We start from the raw sequence: 22,268 nt of genomic DNA on the forward strand, positions 1-22,268 counted from the left end.
CATTCCTTTTTATTCTGAAGTCTGAATTGCAATCCGCGGGCGGTAAAATTGAGTCCCCGCTGGAAACTTGCCCAGAGTTGGCTGGACCACCCTCTGACTCCTCCCTGCATGTCATCGCTTCTGACGACCAGTAACGACGATTCCGACGAAGGAAGTTTTTGTCTCTGCTTTTGATTGACACTCGACTGTAAAGCGTGTGTGAGCATGTTTCGTGATGGCATCGTGTTACCAGGGCGAGAAATGGCTACAAACTGGAACATCAAAGGAGAGTAGTGTATAGCTGCAGTTATCACCACTTTCATCTGGCTAAACCGTTTGGCAAACACCTGTAACTGACCGCTCTGTACACAATCCCCGACATTATCGGAGTCTCTAACACACTGTTTCCAGAATCAATCTTTAGGACTTTCTCTGAACACAAAGTCTGTCATCTGAACAGCGAAATTTAACTTGCAGGATGAGGCCGACTCGTGGAACACAATGTCCTCAGTGTAGTATTTCTGCTCTCAACTATGAGAGAGTTATAAATGACCGTTTAATATAATTACAAATAATCTTGCAATATCATCAGAGGTGATCCTTGTTTCTACGTATCCTCCACTCTCAAACATTTTCAGATCGTATTCTGTTGTGTATAAATAAAGTCATTGCACCACTTTGATGGCTGCGTTTTTTTGCTGAAAATAATGTAGTGAGGCTCGACTTCCTTAATCTCATTAATGGTTTAATTTAGTCACTTAATTGAATAAAGTTTGATTATTTAAACATACAACTCTCTCTTCAAATGCGTGTCCACATGCAAGTTGGAATGGCACGCTTGACTGCGGGGTAGAGGGGTGCAGCCGGCCTCCCGTTGCTAACGTGTCCGCTGTTTGCATCCCAAGCAGGAAGTGCGGCGCGGACGCCGGTCTTTACAACTTGTCGGACGACAATTTCTAGACGAATGAGTAATTGGTTGTCGCTCCTGTTTTAAAACCGTTTTTTCCCCGACACTCCTTAAAAATATCTGCCTACCTTTCTACCTGCAGTATTCAGGTGGCGCTGTTCTCTCGTGTAGAGTCTCGATATCACATTGTTCGATTATCGAACTTTGTTCAGTGTTCCATGGAATATTCCTGTTCGGACATACGGGTTTCCTACACTGACGTGTCGTTGGCTTGTGATGGTGTTAGTGGGAATGGCTCAACACCCGGACTAAGCTGAGCTATTGTAAGACTCGCGGTTCCACGAGCTTTCATTCCCTTGTCGTCAAACGTCTTCGTCTGTCTTCCGTCAGAAGAACATGCGTATGGCCATCTGCAATGATTAGGGTCCAGAAATCTATGAAGGTGCTTCGATCTCTAGTCTGGTAGCACCTGGACTGAGAGAGGTTTTGAAGCTGGTGTCGGTTCAGTTCCCGTGTGGAGCTAACAAAGCGGACAATGCGTTGTCAACACAAGGAAGGGGTCAAGAGGACCGCGATTGTTGTTTTGCTGATACTGCACGACCTGCGACCTGCCCTCGCCGCTGGATTCCGAAAACGGGTGAGTAGGAACATCTCTGCTAGCACATCTCTGACATACACACCTGACTGACCGACCCACCCACCAGCTAACGAAGCAAACAGCTAAGGTAGGAAGCAAGCAGCCATCCAGCCATCCAGCCATCCATCCAAAACAACAGTATTATGACCTACGTTTATACGGTGCTAATAAATGCACACGTGACCGTTACTAAAAATAGCATAATAGAACACATTTGCAGAAAATGTCCACAACCAATATTATCAAGGGGAAAGATACTCCATTACTTTAGTAGGACATTTGTTGACTAATGCCATTAAACCCCCCCCCCAAAATATAAAGTTAATTATTTAGCTCAAATTATAAATAATTAAGATGTATACGAACTAATATATATATACAAAATGATTTTTTAAAACTATTTCTCCTAAAGACAAAGCTATCAATCTATTGAAAGTATAGCTTACCTGTGCGCTCTCACCTGTTTAGATGAGAAGGAGAATTGCTCACTCGGAAGAGAGATGTGCGTGTGTATATATATCTTGCACCCTCATAGAAGTATAGTAGACTTGTACAATCGTATGAATTCTGGAGAAAAATTGCAATTTCATGACTAATAAAAGTCTTATAGGCATAAAGTATCAGAATTAAAAATAAAAAGAAGAAATTCCATCCTGACGGGTCCTAGTAGTAATTACCTGTGGTTGACAATCACCTCTTGTCTAACTTCCTGTATTCAAAAAAAAAAAAAAAAAAAATCACAAAACATTAATAACGGAAGGGTACGGATGCTGCATGAGAAGATGGACCTTGGCGAGCTGTAAGTGGTTCACCGTGGTTAGAAAACAGCATGCACAGGGCGGAGTCGAACACTCCTTCGAGCTTGTTATCTGCTCTTGATAAAGCAGATACTCGCATGTTTGATACGTACATATGGTGCTGTATACTTGTATGTAAGTACTGACGCAACTAGACACACTAAAATCTCATTGCAAAAACAATGTAAATACTTTATTTTATTGGATGATTCGACATGATGTATTATAGCTTCCTTTTGCTCACTGCATCAGGATTGCATCAGCAACAGCGACAGTGGCTAGACTAGACAGGACCTTGCATTCACATAAGATAAACTTCACTACCAAGTACAAGCTGTACAAACCCTGGTAGTGTCCATCCTGCTCTACGAATGTGACACGTGACAACCAAGCAACTTACTTCAATTATTCCCGGTCCCTGTAACCACACGTAGAGCGAGACCATCCGTCTCACTTAGCCAGAACATGAGTTCCCTGTCGTCTGCTCGCTTCCTTTTTCTTTTCTCTCCAAACGTAAAATACAATCTAAAATTGCGTCAAATTATGACGTCAGATTATGACGTCAGACCACGACGCAGCAACCTCGCTCACACACGGGTAAGGTGATAATCCCTGCCGAGCAGTTCCAGTACCTGCCTGCCTATAACAGTACTGGACCTGCTGACTGTCAAATCAAATCAAATCAAATCAAATCAGACTTTATTGTCTGTCGAGGATACCCAAGACAGAAATTTGTCTTTTGCTCACAAGGGCAGGCATACATACTCACACAGACATTTAACACACACATGAGCAAAATGTCACAATAGACAAGATGGCGGCCCTGTCAGCTACCGCCTCTATCGCTGTTATCTCCCCAACCACAGGTGCCGGTCACGTGACTGACTGAACAAAAAACTCTTGAATGCACAGTTATATTTATTATTTTCTTTAGTGTGTAATCGATTCTTTTATCGCGTCTCCACGTGTTCAGTTTTGTTGTCTTTTGGATCGCAGGCTTCGATTGGACGTTGATACCAGGTGACGTAGAACAGACACTGATTGCTAACCTGTCGCGTAGTTCACGTGCTACCGACTGTTGGCTATTGTTCATAATCTGCGACGTAGTTCATGTCACTACGGACTGTTCGTCGTTTATAATCCGCCACTTGACGTAACTGCCGACTGTCGTTGTTGTAATCTGCCTTGTAATCCTTGTAACTACTAACTTTCTTGTATGTGCCACGTAGTTGTACTACCACCTGCTGGCAGTGGTTTATAATCTGCCACAACGTTTATTACGTTCCGTACATTTTATGGCAGATTTATGGCCCAGAACTAGTTTAACCAGAAACATGCTTTGAATGGGTTAGCGGCATGTGTGTAGTCACACCTTCACTCCACAGACGTCACACATCGTCGCTCGTGTTGAGAGACAGGAACAAGTACAAAGCATATTCCGTTAATCATCGTCACGGGTGCTTCCCCACTGATAACATTATTAGTTCAGTATGTATGTGTGGAAGTGGGAGAGGTGGATGTCAGTGATGTGGATGTGCTCGCATGCGTGTGTGAGTGTGTGCGTTTATGTCACGAGCATTTTTGAGAGAGAGAGAGAGAAAAGAGAGAAAGAGAGTGTGTGTCACGAGCGTGTTTGAGAGAGAGAGAATGTGTGTCACGAGTGTGTTTGAGAGAGAGAGAGAATGTGTGTCACGAGTAAGTTTGGGTGTGTGTGTCTATATCAGGAGCGTGACTGAGTGTGTCTGTGTGACACGACCGTGTGTGTGTGTGTGTCACGAGCGTGTCGGAGTGTATATGTCTATAAAACGAATGTGTTTGAGTGTCTGTCTATGTCACGAGCGTGTTAAGGTGTGTATGTTTATGTGACAAAAGTGCGCACATCTGCCATTTTGTCACGAACAGCCAACACCTACAATGTGTCCAGAATATATTAGCGGCTTTATGATTTATCGTTCTGTTGTTCATATTGTTTTTACATCTAATGAAGGCAAAAATTCTCACTAATCTCAAGGCAGCTGGAACAGATACTAGAACTTAAAAATTTGAGGAACTATGGGTTTAAAAAAGACTTGCATATACAGATACCCGTTAATACTCACTCTTTTCAACTTTCATATGTCACTGATAGGACAGCTTACATGTACGTGTGTACTGGAAGTTTCAAAACATAAGCAGCTGAGAAAATGTGATATAAGTCTGGTGCCAGCAGATTTCAGTTCCAAACATCTTTAAATGCATGATCTCTAAGTATGAAGCATAGCCTCAAAACGACAGATAATTACTGTAATATAATGATAATTAGTGCAACATCCTTACCCTGACAGCTCTATATTTATTCTTCGCCTTCAAAATTACATGTTTGAGCCTGCGCTTTACGTCAGCGTAAACAAGCGCCATCTATGAAGGCGACAAAAAAGGAACACGTGTTTATCCCGAGTGTACATCACAGGGCGAAGCGCCTCTCACTAGTCATGTTATTTGGTCATGTTATTTGTCATCTTTGTCAAGAAGCTCGGTAGTCACGTGGTACTTTGTCGCTGGCTCCGCCTTGCGATGACGTCATTAATGGCGGTCAAAGATGGCGCTGTGTGGTCAGTCTGAGGGTGTTTTGTATTTTGTCTTTGCGTGGTCAAACTACACCAAAACATTACTAAGTCGTGGAAAGCTCTCAAATGTGAGCCGTGGCTGTTCACCACCACTTTAAAAAGCTTGAGAGAATATAAATTATTGTCTCTTTTACTCTTACACTCATGTCAGATGTTTTCTCGTAGTCTGCTATCAATTTACTGCATTTCTACACAAATGTATTGCAAATCGTGTCTGGCCTCCAGAAAGGGGAAAAAAAGGAAAAGAAACGATCATTGAAAATGAAGAAATGTATTGCACAGGAAATTTGCCCAGTCTATCTTCTGCTCAGTGTGGTTTGAAGGAGTATTTCAGAGATCTGTTGGAATTCCATCGCTGAGTGTGAAGTTTGTGATGCGGCTCCCCGGACCGTTGATGGCGGCAGGAAGTCACGATTCCACCACAAAGCCGCCGGCAGCTGTGGGATGTGGAGAGGCTGACCGGCAAAGGAAATTTTATCTCCCGCCAGCCTGCAGCAGGAGCGAGTCATAACCCACCCACCCTGACAGACAGCCCACCTGACAGACTGTCTCCCTGCTGTGCGCCCTGCCGCATATTTGCATAGGAGAAGAGGAGGGGGTAGGCCCGAGCGGGGTATAAACATCAACCGGAAGTCAGGACGCCCATTGTAGGTGGTGTCTGAAGACAGTTTAAAGGTCTAGCAGGGCGCAACATTTTTTAATCATTAGAAAAAGCTTCGTGCAAAATCTGGGTTAATAGCTTCTATTCTTGAGATAAATCAAGAGGTCAACAACACTGACGTCAGGGTTGTGCATGTCTGTCTATTGTCGCTGTCAAGACCTCAGCCAATGGCAGAGCGGGGAACATATATTAGGTCATCTGTGGGTAAATGTCAGTCACGACTCTGACCTCTGTGTGCAGGAGGATGTTTGTAAGGCGTGTCACCACAAATGTCACCCACTGGACCTTTAATTCTGAAATAGATTGTGTCTATCTGTGTGTGCATGCGTGCAAGTGTGTGTGTGTGGATTTTTTTTCTAGCTTTTAGCTGTGGGGACAATCAGATTCTATGATTTTTATTTTATTTTATATTTTTAAAATACGCTGTATTAATTTTTATAATCTTTAAAGGTTGATTCAGATTAACAACATTGCACTTAGTTGTTCTCCTATGATTATCATGCATAACCACCTGCTTTGTGGACCAGGTAAACAAATACGCTCATATAAGTCTCCACAGGTGTATTTATGGCAGGAGACGCCGAGTTTATAGTCAAGGGACTGAAGCATGACAGCTTTTAATTTACAGTCTTACACGGTTATTTCCCTTTACTTAAAAAAAGTCTATATTTTGTGTGTGTGCGTGAAAGAGATTATTGGAGTATGTGAGAATTAGGAGACACCATAAACGAGTCTAAAGTAACCGTGAGACTACGACAACGATTAAAACCCAGGTGTGTTGCTCCACATCAGTAAAGCGCCGACAACACACATCCATCCATCTGCAGACAGAACAGAGGGCGGGGTGTCAGTTGGTCTGTTGATGGCCGACATCAGGGTGTGTGTCAGTCATGCGGTGGTTTGAAGTGAGACACTATGCATGGACATAAATAATTAACGTTAACGAGTAATATATTATCTCTTCATTGCTTTACAGTCTGTATGTCGGTCTGCTGGTGACCAAATTCACAACCTCGAGGCACTTGACAGACTAACGCAGGATTAATTACATACGGGTACTTGAGTTCGTGCTGACCGGGTGTTACACCTGTACACCGCCAGCTACCTGTCTGCTTCAGAAAATGTCTGTGTAGCCTTACCTGACTATTACACTAAATCTTCTTGTGCTAATGTCATGAATTGATTCGTACTTGCTCGCCTTAGTCTTTCTTTCATTCAGTGACAATTTCAGTGTAGAACTTGAAACTTGTTTTACGTATGTTGTGCTTGGTGACCCGCCATGACAGTGACAGTCAAGTGACCTGGGTTCGGATCCCGGGGAAAACACATCTCTCTAGATGTGACATTTGTTCTCAGGGTTGACAGTGGGGGGGGGGGGGTCCGGACACTCCGGTTTCCTCCACCCTGTGTGTGTGTGTGCGCGTGTTTGCGTTTGCTTTTTTATTTCCCTTTTCAACACAAAGTTTTCCTTCTCACTTTGGATTTATCATTCTCCCTGTCTTGACAACTCCCTTTCCAGTTTTTAAAGCCTAAAAGGCAAGCTAACACACAAAGAAACAAATTCTGTGAATTTTTTGGTCTACATTTGTCAAGAAAGTAGAATTCGGAATAAGAAAGACTCTTAACAGCCAGCAGTAAACACTTTCTTTGCGCATTTGTTGGTTTTGCTGAATGAGAAATTTAAACTGTTGTGGGAGGACATGTCTAATTTGTCAGTTTGTTTGATTTTGTAGTCTTCTACATGTGTTAAAACTAACTTGCCGCCTTCATTCAGTTTATGATAAAGCATCTACACAGCCACGTACATAGTTCTTGTTGCTGACAGAATGAATAAGACTGGAACTACTTTCTGGAAGGCGCATTTAGCGGGAGAAAACAGCCAAAGTTTGTACTTCGCGCTGCACATGGAGATCTTGGGAGGGACGCTGAATGCTTTGTGTGCTTCGTGATGGACGGCAGCAGGTTATTAAGCAGGTCATTAATTTTATACCTCCGCCTGCTTAAGGGCCTTGTGTCGCGTACCCTGTCCCCTGTGTCGTGTTCCCTGTGTCGTGTACCCTGTGTCACGTCCCCTGTCCCTTGTGTTGTCTTTCCTGTTTCATGTACCCTGTCTCCTGTGTCGTGTTCCCTGTGTCGTGTACCCTGTCCCCTGTGTCATGTACCCTGTCCCCAGCCTCCACTTCGGTAATTGTCACATTTGACAAACAGTGAAACCTTGGCTAGTATTTGTTGTTTTTCACCCTCAATTTACTCTTACCTCACATCACCTTTCTAACTCATCTCCTTTTCCCCATCCTCATTACTTAAGGAATCAGGCAAAGTGCTATAAAAAAATGCCGACTTCAGAAAAATTATTCTTAAAAAAGAAAAAAGATCTTTATTAACAGAATCGCAGTAATCGAAAGAGACATTTATCATAGAAAATACAGATACCTTTCTTGACTGTGCAGAAATGCGATAACTTAATGTCAAGAAGCCGACTGTACTGTCATCGCTGACCTTATTCTAGCTCTGCCGGTGTCACTGCTAGACACGCACAGACAGGTGCCACTGTCCAAAGTGACAAACTACAGTCTAGTGTTTATACGGTGACACACATCTCTAGTAAATATTGCTTGTCAGACAAACTAAAGAACAACGTGGCACACACGGTGGCAGTGACAGGAGACATTTCTCCGTGTTGTTGTGTACCTGCAGGAATGTCTTTGTTGTTTCAGAAGTCCCTCCCACACTGAGTGTCATGTCAATGCGCGTCCCAAGTTTGGCAGTTACATGAAAATTAAAGAAGGTTGCTAAAATTAAAATAAGATGGCAGGAAAGATAAGTTTGAGCTTGTACAGAGGCAAGCAGGTAATGGTCACCAAGTTTGTTTTGTCTGCCATCTTGTTCAAGCGCAAGACTTTGTGAGAACTACTTCAACACTAGTTGTGCTTACACATGTTTAGCTTCCTTCTGCGCAAACTGTTTACAAACAATTAAAGTGCTAACATAAAAAGCAATATGTATAAACACTCGTTGACTGACCTACAGAAATACCCATGATGTCCGATACACAAGTAAGTGTGATGCAGGGCCGTGTGCAGAAGTGAAAAGGATGAGGAAGGTAGATAGAGGAGGATTCTGGGATTGTAGACCAGGCAAGCCTTCATTATTGTATCTCAGTATTGCTTGAACTTTATAACCACACCCATACGCCTCTGACATACCGGTGACCACGGCGGTGTATCTGCGCACCAAATAAAAGAATTTGAGACTTTGCACCTGGAGTACAATGCATGCAAGATCTGCTCGTAAATCGGGTGGGGCTGGCATGCCCCCGATGGCGGCAGGCGGGGCCGGACTCACTCGGCTGTCGGGCACCACGTGACCAGCAGCTTGATGTGAGCGCTCACAGGTGTCGTCCGCTCTGTCACCTGCTGGCATTTGACTTCTGTGACACACGTCATAGCTCACCTGAGTGTCCCCGGATGTGCTGAAGAAGATACTGTCATTTATCACTGGAGTCAAAAAAGCGAGAAGAAAAAAGAATACAGAACATTAACTTTTCATGCTCATCTTAGTCATAAAATTAACTTCCAAGATTTGAAGTTCGAGATTTCCAAGGACCGTGTGACGTAAGACAGAAGTGTTCTTCAAGCGTGAAGGTGTAGGTAGGTATGTGAGTAATAACAGACAGCACGTGCTCAGAATTAGCACAAGACACAGGAGATGAGCTCGGTGACACAAATGACTGTGTGCTGCTAGCAGCTCTGTACTGACCACTCAGCCAGGTGTGACGGCGACAAGGTGTGCGAGCTTTTTGCAGGTGAAGCCAGCGCCACAGACCAGAGGACTGTACACGGCACTCCCCCTGCATGCTCGAGCCTGTGCTACAATGTTTCTCTCACGTGGAATACTTCTGTTGATCAGCTTCATTGTTGGCACAAGGAGTGTAAGTACACATGAAGTATTTTATATTGTTACACGTGACACATTCACAGCTGTGACTATATGGTTGAGAGTAATGTGTTTAACACCACTTCATGCACCCTACAGTCACAGAATCTGCCTCTGTTTTGATGTTTTGAATAATATTAGTGTGAACAGAAATGATGATGAACTATTTTTAAAGAAATATTGTAATAGATAGATACAATGTTGCCAAAGAGCTACAACGCCCTCGACAGTCTTTGCATGGCACGCGGACCTCTTGTCCTCCTTGAACAACCAACACATTCTTCATGTTGTCATCAACTCCGCTGCTTCTTCTTTTCTTAAAGCGATGAACAGTTTTTGTATTCTGCATCATGAGGGCAAATGCATTTAAAAGCTTGCTTTTCTCGTACAGTGATTACATTTTTATTTATACTATCATGAACTCGGCAGTTTGGTCCTTCTCTAAGACAAGCACTTTGTTCTTGCTCCCTGTCACACATTTTATGAATGAAAACATTGTCGTGTCACCTCCAACGACAGGCGGGAAAAGAAAAGAAAAGAAAAAAAAAAGAACAACTTGAGGCCACGAACGTGTGACCATTCTGCCGACTGTGACAGAACATTCTACAGCCTGTGACAAATGATTTTGTCGACTCTTTCTGAGGATGTCGCCAGTGTATGCTGTTGACGAACGAAAAGCCTGGACGAGGTTTTAAATACAAAGATGGGGCACCAGCGAGGTCGTCCTCCCATTGCTATGTTTAGTGAGTTGGTTTTGACTTTTGCCTCAGCCAGTGGCCGAGACAGTGCTTGGAGTCCGTCTGTCATCTGTTTCTGGCAGAAACTTTATTTCAAATCTTTGGTTCAAGCTGGTAAACTGAGTTTCATCCTCGTTCTGGTTACAATTTTGACCCACCTTCATTGTGGGCACCCAGAGCTTACGTTTTCAAGGTTCACAAGATTTTCAGTATTTCTCGAACTTTGCGAACAAAGGTTAAAGGTCCAACAGGCTAGTGGTGGTAGAAGCAGTGAATTGTCGCTGATTTATCGTGTCCAGGGCTCGGCATCCTTGTCCATCCATCTCATTTTTCTTTCCTTGACAAATTTGGCAAACATCAATGATTGTACAACCGTTGGTCAATGTCGACTAACGGACTGGGTTGCGCTGTGAATAATCTCGAAGGGTGCAGTTAAACAGTTGTTTAATATGTTAGTAATTAATTGACAGAAACCTCCAATAACCAACTGGCAACCCAAGAAATGATGTATTTCTCTGACAGCCTGTCATTCAGTGGTGACCGGTGGCTGTGACAGATGACACAAGATTAGTAATATGTGACAAATGGAGAATTAGAAGTCATTTAACAAATTGAGAATTGTTTCGAATTTCTGTGACAGATGACTCAATTATTTAGTAAAGCTGTCACTTTTAGTAACAGTTTGAAGCAGATGGTTCTGCCATGGTAATAGCTCTGTAACTGATGGCGCATGCGTGGTGACACTTTGCTTAGCTGTAGGTTCAAGGGAGAGGAAGGTTGGGAGGATAGCAAGGTCCTACTTTCCTGTGTTCTGAAATGTTAATGTGCGACCTAATTGATGTGACAACCTTAAAGCTCGGAATTTTGTCTCCACTTCCACATTTTTCTCTGTGATTTACATGACAGCTACGATATTTCCTGCGATGTAGTTTCGCCAAAATGGTTTCTCGATAGGCACACTAATGTCTACGGTCATCGTGGTCTATTTAGTCCCTCCAGTGCTTGTCCAGCTGTTACAAGTTTCGGTAAAATGCCGCAGTTTGCTGAGTAACAACATCAGTCCTCGCTAATAGAAATAGGTTACAGGTCAGCAGGGAAGTGAGAAGACAGGAAGGAACAAATAAAAAGAAGGAGAGAAGAGAGAAAATAACAGCAAGCTAGCAACAGCAAATTAAGAGGAAGATAGAAGTAATTAAATAAGGGACTGATTTCTATTGAGACAGTAGATTATTTAGTGGGTGAAATAAAAACTAGTTTTCTGTACAATCTAGAAGGTCAGGTGGTGAGGACACAGATGCCTTCGTTATCATTACAGACGACACACCCTCATTATCACCACTCTTGTATCCCTAGACTCCTCAGTAAAATTACAACTTTTACGAATATTTGATTTTTCTGACAATAGCTGTTCTCAACAGCTCCCTCTTTTGCTTATTTCAAATTTATTTCTTGGCTCCATGCAGTTTTTGAAGCGAACATGATTGTTCCCAGTTAGTTAGCTTGTTTATTTCTTCAGAATAATTTGTTTTTGAAAGAGCTACTTTCGTAGTCATAGCATATGATAATATTTTTGGAAAGATTAAGGTCTAGGTGTCGCTGCTATGCAAGATATGTACAGAGCACTCCAGTATATCTCAGACACAGTATTGTCCCCAACCGATGTGTACCTGTCAGGACTGTAGCTTGTGTCGCATAGTTGTACCCCGATTGCACCCAGTACCCGCTGTGATATGCTGTTGGCCGATTCCAGAGTCTGAGACTTTTCTAGATGACAACAGACTGTAGACACAGGCCACAGGTGGACACAACAGGTGTGTAGCAAACAATCATGGCGCCTTGTGTCTTCTGCACTGAGACACAACAACATTGTGTGACAGGCAGATGTGAACTTTGTTCATGAGCTGACATCACAGAATTGTCTGAACTATCGCAGTTTTCATAAATTATTTCAAAATGTCTTTTAAGCGTTTGAGGGCATTTCTTCGTACAGTGTAAAGTAAACATATAGTCGATGTATCATGTCTTTCATCTTTCTGTAGTCGCTCCTACCTTCAACAAAATCGGAAAAGTGTTGTTTGTAAGATTTACCTTAAATAGGTATCAGCAATCGTATTACAAAAATACGCTTTCAAGTGTAATCTCTCACACACACACCCACCGTACTTTCACACACACCGCACCGCGCGCACACACTCACACACTCAGCATGAGTGGCGATAAGTCGCGGCAACGCATGATGACAGCTCACCTTTTTTTTTATTTTCTCACACATGCACGGCAGTTGCGGTGGCCATCACAACTGTGTATGTTGATGGCTGAGCTTCTGCAATATAACAGCTATATGCTGACAATAATGTATTTGAGAGCGAGGGAGAGAAGGGAATGAAAAAGACAACCGCTTAAGACACAAAACGCGTGCGACTTTATTATCTCCCTTGTCGTTTTGTAATCCCAAGGCCGCATACATTTGCAAGTCGCCTGATGGCAGTTGAGACCATCCCACCATCTTCAACTGCACTACACGTGATGAAAGTCCCTTCCAGCACAAGTTTGATGTCTTTTTGTAATAAACACCGTCAAACCCGTTGACCTTCAGTCAGATTCGTTGAAAGTATTTTCTCTCTCCGTCTATGAACCTGCCGCCTTTGTACTCCCATCACCCCCCCCCCACCACCTGCCCAGTGATGAGGAGGATCATGGTCAAAGATGCTTTCTGCTCTGAGATACGATCACCCACCCTCAGGGTGATTTCAAAGGTCACGGGGTTTTGTGAAAACAGCAAAAAAATAAAAATAATAAAAAAAATAAAATAAACATTCAAATAATTCAAACTTTTAAGTAAAATATTTCTATTTTTGAATTTTCTGTCAGATTTTTGAGAAACAGTACTTTTGAATTCCATTTAGCAAAGTCAGTTGAGAAGCTTTACTGGACCTTTAACACCTGAACTGCCAAGACTGAGGAACGTCACACAGCCCTCGTGCAATCCATCACTGAGGCGGAACGAAGCTCAGCGACACAAAAAGTCTGCTGTCTGCACAGACAGCCATGGAATAGCTTTTAGCCTGTGCATGATAATAAACAATTATATGTCTCCCTGTTGTGGCCCGATGCTCCACTGGGGGAGATGGATCAAGAAGATGCCTCCGTCCCAGGATGTTACCAGCATCCACCCCCCCCCCCCAGGCTGTGAGGAGGCCGGGATCAACCTGGGGACACGTGTGACAATGTGGGTGCTGGGTGGCTGGAGGGTTAACTCAAATCAGTCAGCTAACTGGTCACAAACTGGTGACTGCATGACCTTCGCCACCTACTGTGCATCTGGTGTTAAACTCAGATGGAGTGAGTGCGTGTGTGTGTATGTGTGTGTGTGCTCACGTGACCTGCTGTTGTCCACACACACACCATTTTGACCTCGCTTTTGGATCCTGTTTTGTTTCTCCCCCACGTTGTAGACCAAACCTTTTCGTTATTCTGTAAATCAATTGACGAAGACATCCTCTACAACCATTTATGTCAATCTGTCCTACAAAGTCGTCATCTTAGCAAGTCTTCCCTTCAGGGTGCATGTCTGATGTTAGAATTAAGAAGGGAACCTGGGCAACTAGTTTTCAGGCTGAAGGGAGGGGTTGAAGGTGTCAAGTTATTGTCATGAAAAGGGCAGCTACAGGGCGCGATGCTGTCGCACTCAGTGTCAAGGAACACGATAAGGAGAGTTATGTCCCATGCGGAATTTTAAAAAGTGAAAGAAAAACATTTCTTTTGAGACACTGCAATACAATACCACTGGGCGTAGTGCTGATCATTAAATGGAAAATTATTTACCACAAACAACAGGCTGCGGAAAAAATAAGCCTTTAAACTTTAATCCACACAGAGGACACGACATGCCTTTCTAAAGGGGAAGAACCTCGACAGTTTGAGTGCAGACACTGGTAGAGAGGTTCCTGATGTAAGGAGGGACGAACACTGCGGCTTACAACTAGATGATAAAGGAGAAATTATTGCCACTGCTTCAGAACACCTTGTAAATGAGAAATTATTTCCATAGGATGTTCATGGCCTGCATCCCCTTTTGTCTCTCTCTTAGTGTTTTTTTAAAATCTGATTTTTACATGTCTGTCTGGATGGCTATGTGTTTTATCTGTCTGTTCTTCTTTGGTTTGTGTTGATATGCCTCTGTCTGTGTGTGTGTGTCTCAGACACATTATTTCAAGCGATACCTCTCATCTTCTTCCTACATTCAAACAAATAATCTGCTGGTAACATTCATTCTCATGAACAAACACAGCAGTTATGACTGCAGGAATTAGTCACAGACCAAGGAAATACCTAGTCTGAGGAACTGGACTGCGATTTCTAATAAATAATTCATGTCAGTGTATGCGTCCGTTTTTGTGTGCAGGTAGACGTGTTGCTTGAGTGTCAAACAGGTGAGTCTCCTTATTTACACATTCACCTCCTTCATCTTCCCGCCTTTACGCCTCTCACTATGAAAACAAAACGACTGTCACAGGGACTTACTGGTTACTAGTCACCACTGGTTACTAGAACTGTCACTGTTACATCATTGTCACTATGAGACTACTAGTTACTAGCACTGTCACTACTGACACTATTACACTACTGGTTACTAGCGCTGTTACATTATTGTCACTATTACACCTTGTGCCGGTCCCCGATTTATACTTTTTGACTGAATTCTGCAAGGGATAAGAACCTCAAAGCATTTACAAAACATTACATTGTAACATGACACTAAACAAGACAGTACAATGCTACACTACATGTAATAAAACACGAGAAAGAATGAAAACGAAAGTAAAGAGATAGAGAGATAAAGGGAAAGAAAAAGAGAGAGAGACTCATAGATAGAGGGAAGGAGAGAGAGACTCACAGAGGCAGAGAGAGAGAGAGCAAATGAACACTCATACATGGCTCCGGTCTGTTTATAATTATTCATGGCAGGCTGGACTAGGGTCGGAGTGTACTGCTACCGGCTCTTCCCTGATGGTCTGCCCTGGGACAGCGCGGAGAGAGTCTGTCAAAGGTAAGCAAGACGTACCATGGAGACAACCTCTAAATACTGTTGTCGGCTATAACAGAGTAGTTTCCCTTTATAGTTGGGGCGTGCCTCCTGGCAAGTCACAATATCTTTACTTTTAATTTGCATTTGTCCAGCCCTTGCTTCTTTCTATTGTTTTGTCTTTCGTAAAGTTTTCATCCTGTTTGTGGTGTTTATGGAGCGAAGGCGAGGCGAGACATTGCAGTTTACCTCAGGTAGGGCGAGCTGGCGCGCGAAACATGCATTTAAAAACTTTTTATATTGTAATAAAGAGGGACAGTGACATTATCATACAATATCCAAATCATACTTAGCAGTACAGTCCGTACCTGATGATATGTATGATTCACTGTGTCCAACTGCATTACAATAACTTCATGTACAACCATCAAAACAAAGCCGTTTGTTTGTTGTTTAGCTATGGATCTCACCTGATCAAGGTGAAGGACTACTATGAGAATGACGAGATTGGGAATTTCGTCAACGGCACCGGAACCATAGAATACTGGACTGGTCAGTGGGTCTCTTTTTAATTTACTGATTCACTCCACTCCTTTCGACACACTTCTTCCTCCAACGTACAAATATACTTTTTTTTCTCTCTCTCTCACTCATTCACACACATACGCACGCACGCACGTCTGAATAAGACTTTTGCTGCATCAAACTGTGCAGGGTTCAAAGGTTACAATTACGTAGGCTGACGGATAATTTGTTGCCAGTTGACGGGAGAAAGACCCCTGTCTACAAGTCTTAGTCTTGTTTAAAGAAACTTGAAGATGCCTGGTGTCAGAGAAACGGAGCAGTGAGTAAACTCAGATACAGAGTCTGTTGAGAGAGAAGACGGACTAGAATACAGATGTTAGTGAGCTTAAATACCGAGTCTATCGACAGACAGATGGGGCGACATGTAAAGCAGAACAACCAGGGTCTATCCAAGGTATCTTAAATAAGTACTGAGGGTAGGGAAACCCCACAACAAAAGTATATCCAACACACTCTGGACGCTTTCCTTTATTTATTTGCTCTGCCCTCATTGCCTGCTTGTCATGTGAAAACTGTAGAGGAAGTGATAGCAGCTAACACCACGTGACTTCCTGCAGGCGTGACGCGTCAGGGCACTTCCGCCAGCGACGGGCGAGCTTTGCTGTGGAGCGACGGGGGGCGCGCGGCGGTGTCCGTGGGCTGCTGGAACAACTTCCAGCCCAACACCACACTTGGGCAGTGCGTCACCTCCATCATCGCCGGCCGGCTAGTGCGCTGGCAGCTACAGCCGTGTGAACAGAAGACCGCCTACGTCTGCCAACGGCCCGCAGCTCCTGCTGGTAGGTTGCCATGACGACGAAAAGTCTAGGACATTGTCTATCAACAGTTTGTTAGTGCAGGTCCTCAAGATATTGCCTACTATTTCCTTCATAAATAGCTACTTATAAATCTCGTTCTTTCTAAAGTGAGTTAGGACGGCTAGGAAAGAGTGGGACACAGGTTATCCAAAGGAGTCTGTCTTTTACTGTCACGCACAGCATGGCTGACAAAGTCACATACACAGAGTGTCTGGGAGGGTTTTTACAAAACAACAAGTGTCACAGATGCGCTATACTTGTAGTCTTGACACTGTCAACTGTGACCTGCAGGGTCTTTCCATTGTGTCAACGGTCAGTTTGTCCGGCGCAATCTCACCTGCGATGGCGACGACGACTGTGCTGATGGGTCTGATGAAATCAACTGCGGTAAGCAGGGCTGTCTTCTTTCTGCCGTTTTGTACGACTATCGGTTAACCTGTACGCACCTTTAGTGTTCGTAAACAATCTGATTTATTGTAGTGACATACCTACATACCTACAAACAGCTTTTATAAGCTTCCTCATTCCTGTCCTTCAGACAAGAGATGCCATTTCGACCTGCAGGACTCCAACGGAACTATTATGTCCCCAAACTACCCCAACGAGTACCCAAACCAGGCCAACTGTCTGTGGAGGATCCAGGCTCCACTTGGCTACAACGTCCGCTTGCAGGTGAGACAGTCGGCCAAGCAGCAAGTCAAGGTGCTGGTGCACCCTGGCACTTTATCTGCTTTGTCCAGTAACACTAGTCAGGTCGCCTTGATTGCTACAGCTTTAATAAAGTAACTAAGCGCCTGTGTACAGTCACATCAGTATACTTAATATAAGTAATCACATAAAGAGAGCTATAGAGGACGACTGTACTTGAGCGCAGTGACACATGAAGTCATTCAGTTGGGTCCTCAGAACAGTAACCTGTCCACCACACAGGTAAGACATGCGCACTCGCTCCATAAAATAACAGCCGTGAGACTAAAATGTCTTCATACAGCAAAACTGCAGGTTACAACTAACTATAGGACTAGCCACATGGTCACACCGTTAAACAGTCACACAGTTCGCCAGTACAGTTGGCATGATTACAGTTCGTCGGTTGTACACATCGACACACGTGACGTCCCTCGCTTTCCTTGCAAGAGAGGGGTATGTACCCAGGGGCAACACTACCGCCATCCCTCCTGTATACCCTGACCGTGACATAACCAAAACGATATGTTTTGTACTGTATGTATATAAACATATATATATATATTGTATGTTCAGTTTAAGGACTTCAGCACGGAGTCCCAGGCAGACGTAGTGTCGGTTCTTGCTGGCGGTCTGACTTTGGCCAACTCCCGCCAGATGGCGATGCTGTCGGGCAAAATCAGCGGCAGCGCCCTTCCTGTCTACACCAGCAACAACAACTTTATGATCGTCACCTTCTCCACCGACATCAAAATAAGCAACAGCGGCTTTCGCGCTGTCTACTCAACAGGTGAGACTATAGACTGTCTCTGTCTCTGTCTCTGCCTCTCAAGACGAGCTACTTGTCATCGCTGACGATGAGAGTTGATAACATCATCTTGCACATGCTTGTCCCTGCTTCCAGTTAGATTCATGCTATTCACATCCTCGTTCTAACCATCCTAACCATCAATGTACATACTGTACCATTATTTATGTAGACATAATGCGATATTTTAGTAGCCAGCTGGCTGCTGACGAGGATCCGCAGCTGCTTACATCGATGTAATGCGGTTATTTGCGTAGACGTAAATACGATTGTTTCCTAAAGGCACACTGGGCGTGTCAGAAATACGGGTACATGTGCTTTGTCTTGCAGTGAAGGCTCAAGACTTACCCCAGCCGATGATGCTGACTGCCACCAGTACACCTAAAGATCTGTACTCACCTCTCTACCCCGAGTACCTGAGTTCCCAGGACTATACCTGGATCATCCAGGCTGAGCAGCGACGACAGCTGGTGACACTGGAGGTAGGTGTGGGCACTGACAACACTGGAGGTAGGTGTGGGCACTGACATCACTGGAGGTAGGTGTGGGCCTGTGCATCTCATGGTATTACTGGAGTCGTGTGGGCACTTGCTCGGATGATTTGATAGCAATGTTGATTACCTTCTAACACCGACATTTCTTCAGAAGGTGAACAGATTGTTTTCCGCTGGTAGATTATCGAAGTGGACCTGAAGGGCAACGACCGCATCCTCATTCGAGATGGAGACTCTGTCAGCAGTAACCTAGTAACCGAGCTGACATCATCCGGAGGGAGACCGCCCTACGCCCTTTCCACGGGACGTAGCTTGTACATCACCATGCAAACCAGAGGTCTGGCTACCGGAAAAGGGTTCCACTTCCGGTACTGGCAAGGTTAGTAAGGATATTTAAAATTGCAGATAAAAACGTAAAATATAACTCCAGGTCCTAATACATACTTCGTTTGGTCACAAGAACAGAAGATGTGTTAAGCTCCGAACACAGATGTAGTGGCGCTGCAATGCTTCCTGTCAACACCGTGAAGTCTGAGCCATGGCTTCAGCAGGGAGTCAACTCCAGCATCCAGTAAAACCGGAAGGCCTTATTGACATAAAGGTCCGAGCGCCCTCTTTACACAATGTACTAGTGCAGCTACAACAGGGAGCTTCATGGTTCTTCAAATATTTATTGAGAAAAAGGTTAGAGAATACCAATGAGTAACATTTCGTCACGTGATTTCTCAATAGGTTGCAGGGTGCAGCGAAATGGTACGAGTGGCGAGCTTCACTCTCCTGGTTTTAACGGGGACAAGGGGCAGTACGGGGAGTACCAGTCGTGCACCTATGACGTCATAGTCCCTCCTGGACAAACCGTCAGCGCTGTCTTCAACTACTTTGATGTCCACCCGTCTGACGTGCTGAGGGTGAGACATTGGCTGGTTGTAGTGACACGTAGCACTCAAGGACTTCTGATTTCACAAAATTTGCAGAAATGAAGCTCAACATGTGTAAATCCTTTGAATTTGGAACCCCAACATTTAAAATTATTTCTAAGTCTAAAAGTATTTAAGTATTTCAAAACAAGTTCCATGGAGAAGGAGTAGAAACTGTGCATCACTAACAATTGTGATGATCTCAAGGACTTTGGTTAGAGGTGTGTGTGTTTGTCTGTGTGTCCTTTTCTTTTATTTTTTGGTGAACAGTGTTTTCCTGATACACTGCTGTGAAATAATTACCATTTTGTAAATTTACCTAGCCCCTTCGCATGACTAGGTTGTTGCTGACTATTGAACAATCCTGCGAAGTCCTGTTTGTCTCAAAGAATAACAATGTACGTAGGTCTACATGCCTGGCAACAAGATCCTTGAACTTCGAGGCACCACACAACCCTCGTCCATCACCTTCAACGACTCCTTCAAGATGGAATTTATTTCCGATGCCATCACCGTCAGCCGAGGATTCTCTCTCACCTACTCCATCGGTAAAACACACACAGGGGCCAGTTCACATCACCGTTGTAATGTTGGCACTTGTCGGCCTTAATGCCTTTTAGATAAATCACTTTTATAAAACCACAGTGCAGAATACAATCTTGAAGATTCTAGAACTAAACGTATTTAAAATAAAATTATTGAAAGGCTTGCACGACACATTTAAATTGCACCGATCTTTAAACACGTTCGTAATTTGTTCCTTCAGACAGTTTTATACATGTGCCCCTTGCCCCACATCAACTCGCTTCTACAGTTAGTCCCTCCCTCTAATAGAGGACAGGAACTTGCTGGTGAGGTCACGTGACAAAGCTGCTTGTATGCACGTGCAGCTTGTTCTGCCCCTGTCTTCAACGCCCAGACATCCGTGACGTCATCAGATGCAGCCGTGACGTCAGCAGTGTCGGCCTTTAACCTCGGCACGAGTGTCACTGTGTCATGTGTCACTGGCTACACTTTCTACGCCGCGGAGCACCGCAACACCAGCGCCGAGGCCGGCTTCGTGGGGCTTGACCGCGTGACCATGACGTGTGTAGAGGGCGGCCGCTGGGACGTCCACTCCTTGCCCCGCTGTGAACGTGAGGACGCATCATCATCTAATCATCATCATCATCGTCGGCGTCGTCTTCATCATCATCATCATCATCATCATCCAATCCGCCAATCAATCATCAATCAATCATCATCATCATCATCATCATCATCATCATCATCATCATCATCATCATCATCATCATCATCATCATCATCATCATCATCATCCAATCCGCCAATCAATCATCAATCATCATCATCATCATCATCATCATCATCATCATCATCATTTATTCTTTTATTTCCTCATCGTGACGCATGCTCCTGTGAGTACCATCTGTAGGATGAGTGACGTCTGGTGTTGTGCAGCGCGGTACTGCGGCAAAGCGCCCCCTGTCGCCAACGCCTACATCTCGCAGTCGACGGGTGTGACGTACCAGGCCACCGTCAGGTATGAGTGCTACCCAGGCTTCTCCATCACCGGCTCCAGCACCATCATGTGTTCGTCACAAGGCGTGTGGACCACTGCCCCATCCTGCACCAGTACGTGTCCTTCCTGTCTTAGACATGTTGCACCACTCACAGTGATAAATATGAACCGTCAGTAATGTTCAAAGGTCTTAGACGATCTTGTGCTGTACTTCATTGTACACTATGCTGAAAGTATCTGCCGTGTAATGTTCCATCGGCTTATAAACTCTCTTTCTTTCCATCACTGACGTTGCGCTGCTTTGTGAGTTTATTTTAACATCACTCAAGTATTTATTTGCGACATTCATTGACAAACACTTACCTCCTCCTCTGATGTGTTTACTGCACGCGCGATGTCACGAGACCTGAATAGTCAGAGCTAGGTGAGGTGGGAGGGTGACCATGGTGGGGTAAACATTTAATCAACAGTTGTTTATGTACAGCGTCGTCCTGCTCGGCTCAGCCCATGACCATTCCAAATGGTGCAGTCAACGTCACTTCCGGTGATGGAACCAGCTTCGGCTCTATCCTGGAGTACAGCTGTAGCCGCGGTTACCAGCTGGCGGGGTCACCCATCTTGTTCTGTGGGTCCAGCGGCAGCTGGTCTGCCAGTGCGCCGACATGTCAAGGTCAGGGTCAAGGAAATAGTCCCTGTAGCACGGGCATGTGTGGGTGGACGGCTGTCTGTCTATCGAGACCACATATACAACCACCACGAGAGAAAGAGAGAAAGAGAGAAAGAGTAAATTGAAATATAAAAGGAAAAGAAAGAAAGAAAAAATAGGGAAAAGAAAGCAGCGGGAAGGGAGAAGGCGGCCATTTTGTCACAGCTGTAAAGAAACTCGTAGCAAGGTAGCCGTGACCTGATGACCTGCTGTTTCAGCCTTGACCTGTCTGGTGCCAACTATACCCAGAGCCACGGTGACACACAGCGGCACCCTAGTCCCCCTTGGCACGAGCGTCACCGCCACGTGTAACGCTGGCTACGTCACCAGCCTTCCAGGGGGATCACTCACTGTGACGTGCGACGCTACTCGGACATTTCCAGGGTTATCGGACTTGACGTGTACCTGTGAGTACCGAGCACTGCTTGCACTTCATCCTTGTTCTTGCTCTCCTGTATGTACCCTG

The 22,268-nt window shown here is 44.4% G+C and overlaps 1 protein-coding gene across 1 annotated transcript in view; it reads left to right on the forward strand.

Moving 5' to 3' along the window:
• Positions 1–8,927: 8,927 nt before the first annotated feature.
• Positions 8,928–22,268, forward strand: part of LOC112576713 — a 35,283-nt gene continuing 21,942 nt past the window's right edge. Inside the window, 16 exon segments of the mRNA XM_025259383.1 lie at positions 8,928–9,518; positions 14,666–14,693; positions 15,229–15,310; positions 15,744–15,838; positions 16,429–16,650; positions 16,960–17,055; positions 17,207–17,340; positions 17,932–18,145; positions 18,494–18,645; positions 18,838–19,036; positions 19,390–19,565; positions 19,981–20,122; positions 20,465–20,710; positions 21,036–21,209; positions 21,581–21,766; positions 22,021–22,209. Of these exon segments, the coding sequence (XP_025115168.1) occupies positions 9,462–9,518; positions 14,666–14,693; positions 15,229–15,310; positions 15,744–15,838; positions 16,429–16,650; positions 16,960–17,055; positions 17,207–17,340; positions 17,932–18,145; positions 18,494–18,645; positions 18,838–19,036; positions 19,390–19,565; positions 19,981–20,122; positions 20,465–20,710; positions 21,036–21,209; positions 21,581–21,766; positions 22,021–22,209 (2,392 nt within the window). The 5' untranslated portion in view covers positions 8,928–9,461.

The sequence above is a fragment of the Pomacea canaliculata genome, linkage group LG1 (genome assembly GCF_003073045.1).
Source record: "Pomacea canaliculata isolate SZHN2017 linkage group LG1, ASM307304v1, whole genome shotgun sequence".
Classification (NCBI taxonomy): domain Eukaryota; kingdom Metazoa; phylum Mollusca; class Gastropoda; order Architaenioglossa; family Ampullariidae; genus Pomacea; species Pomacea canaliculata.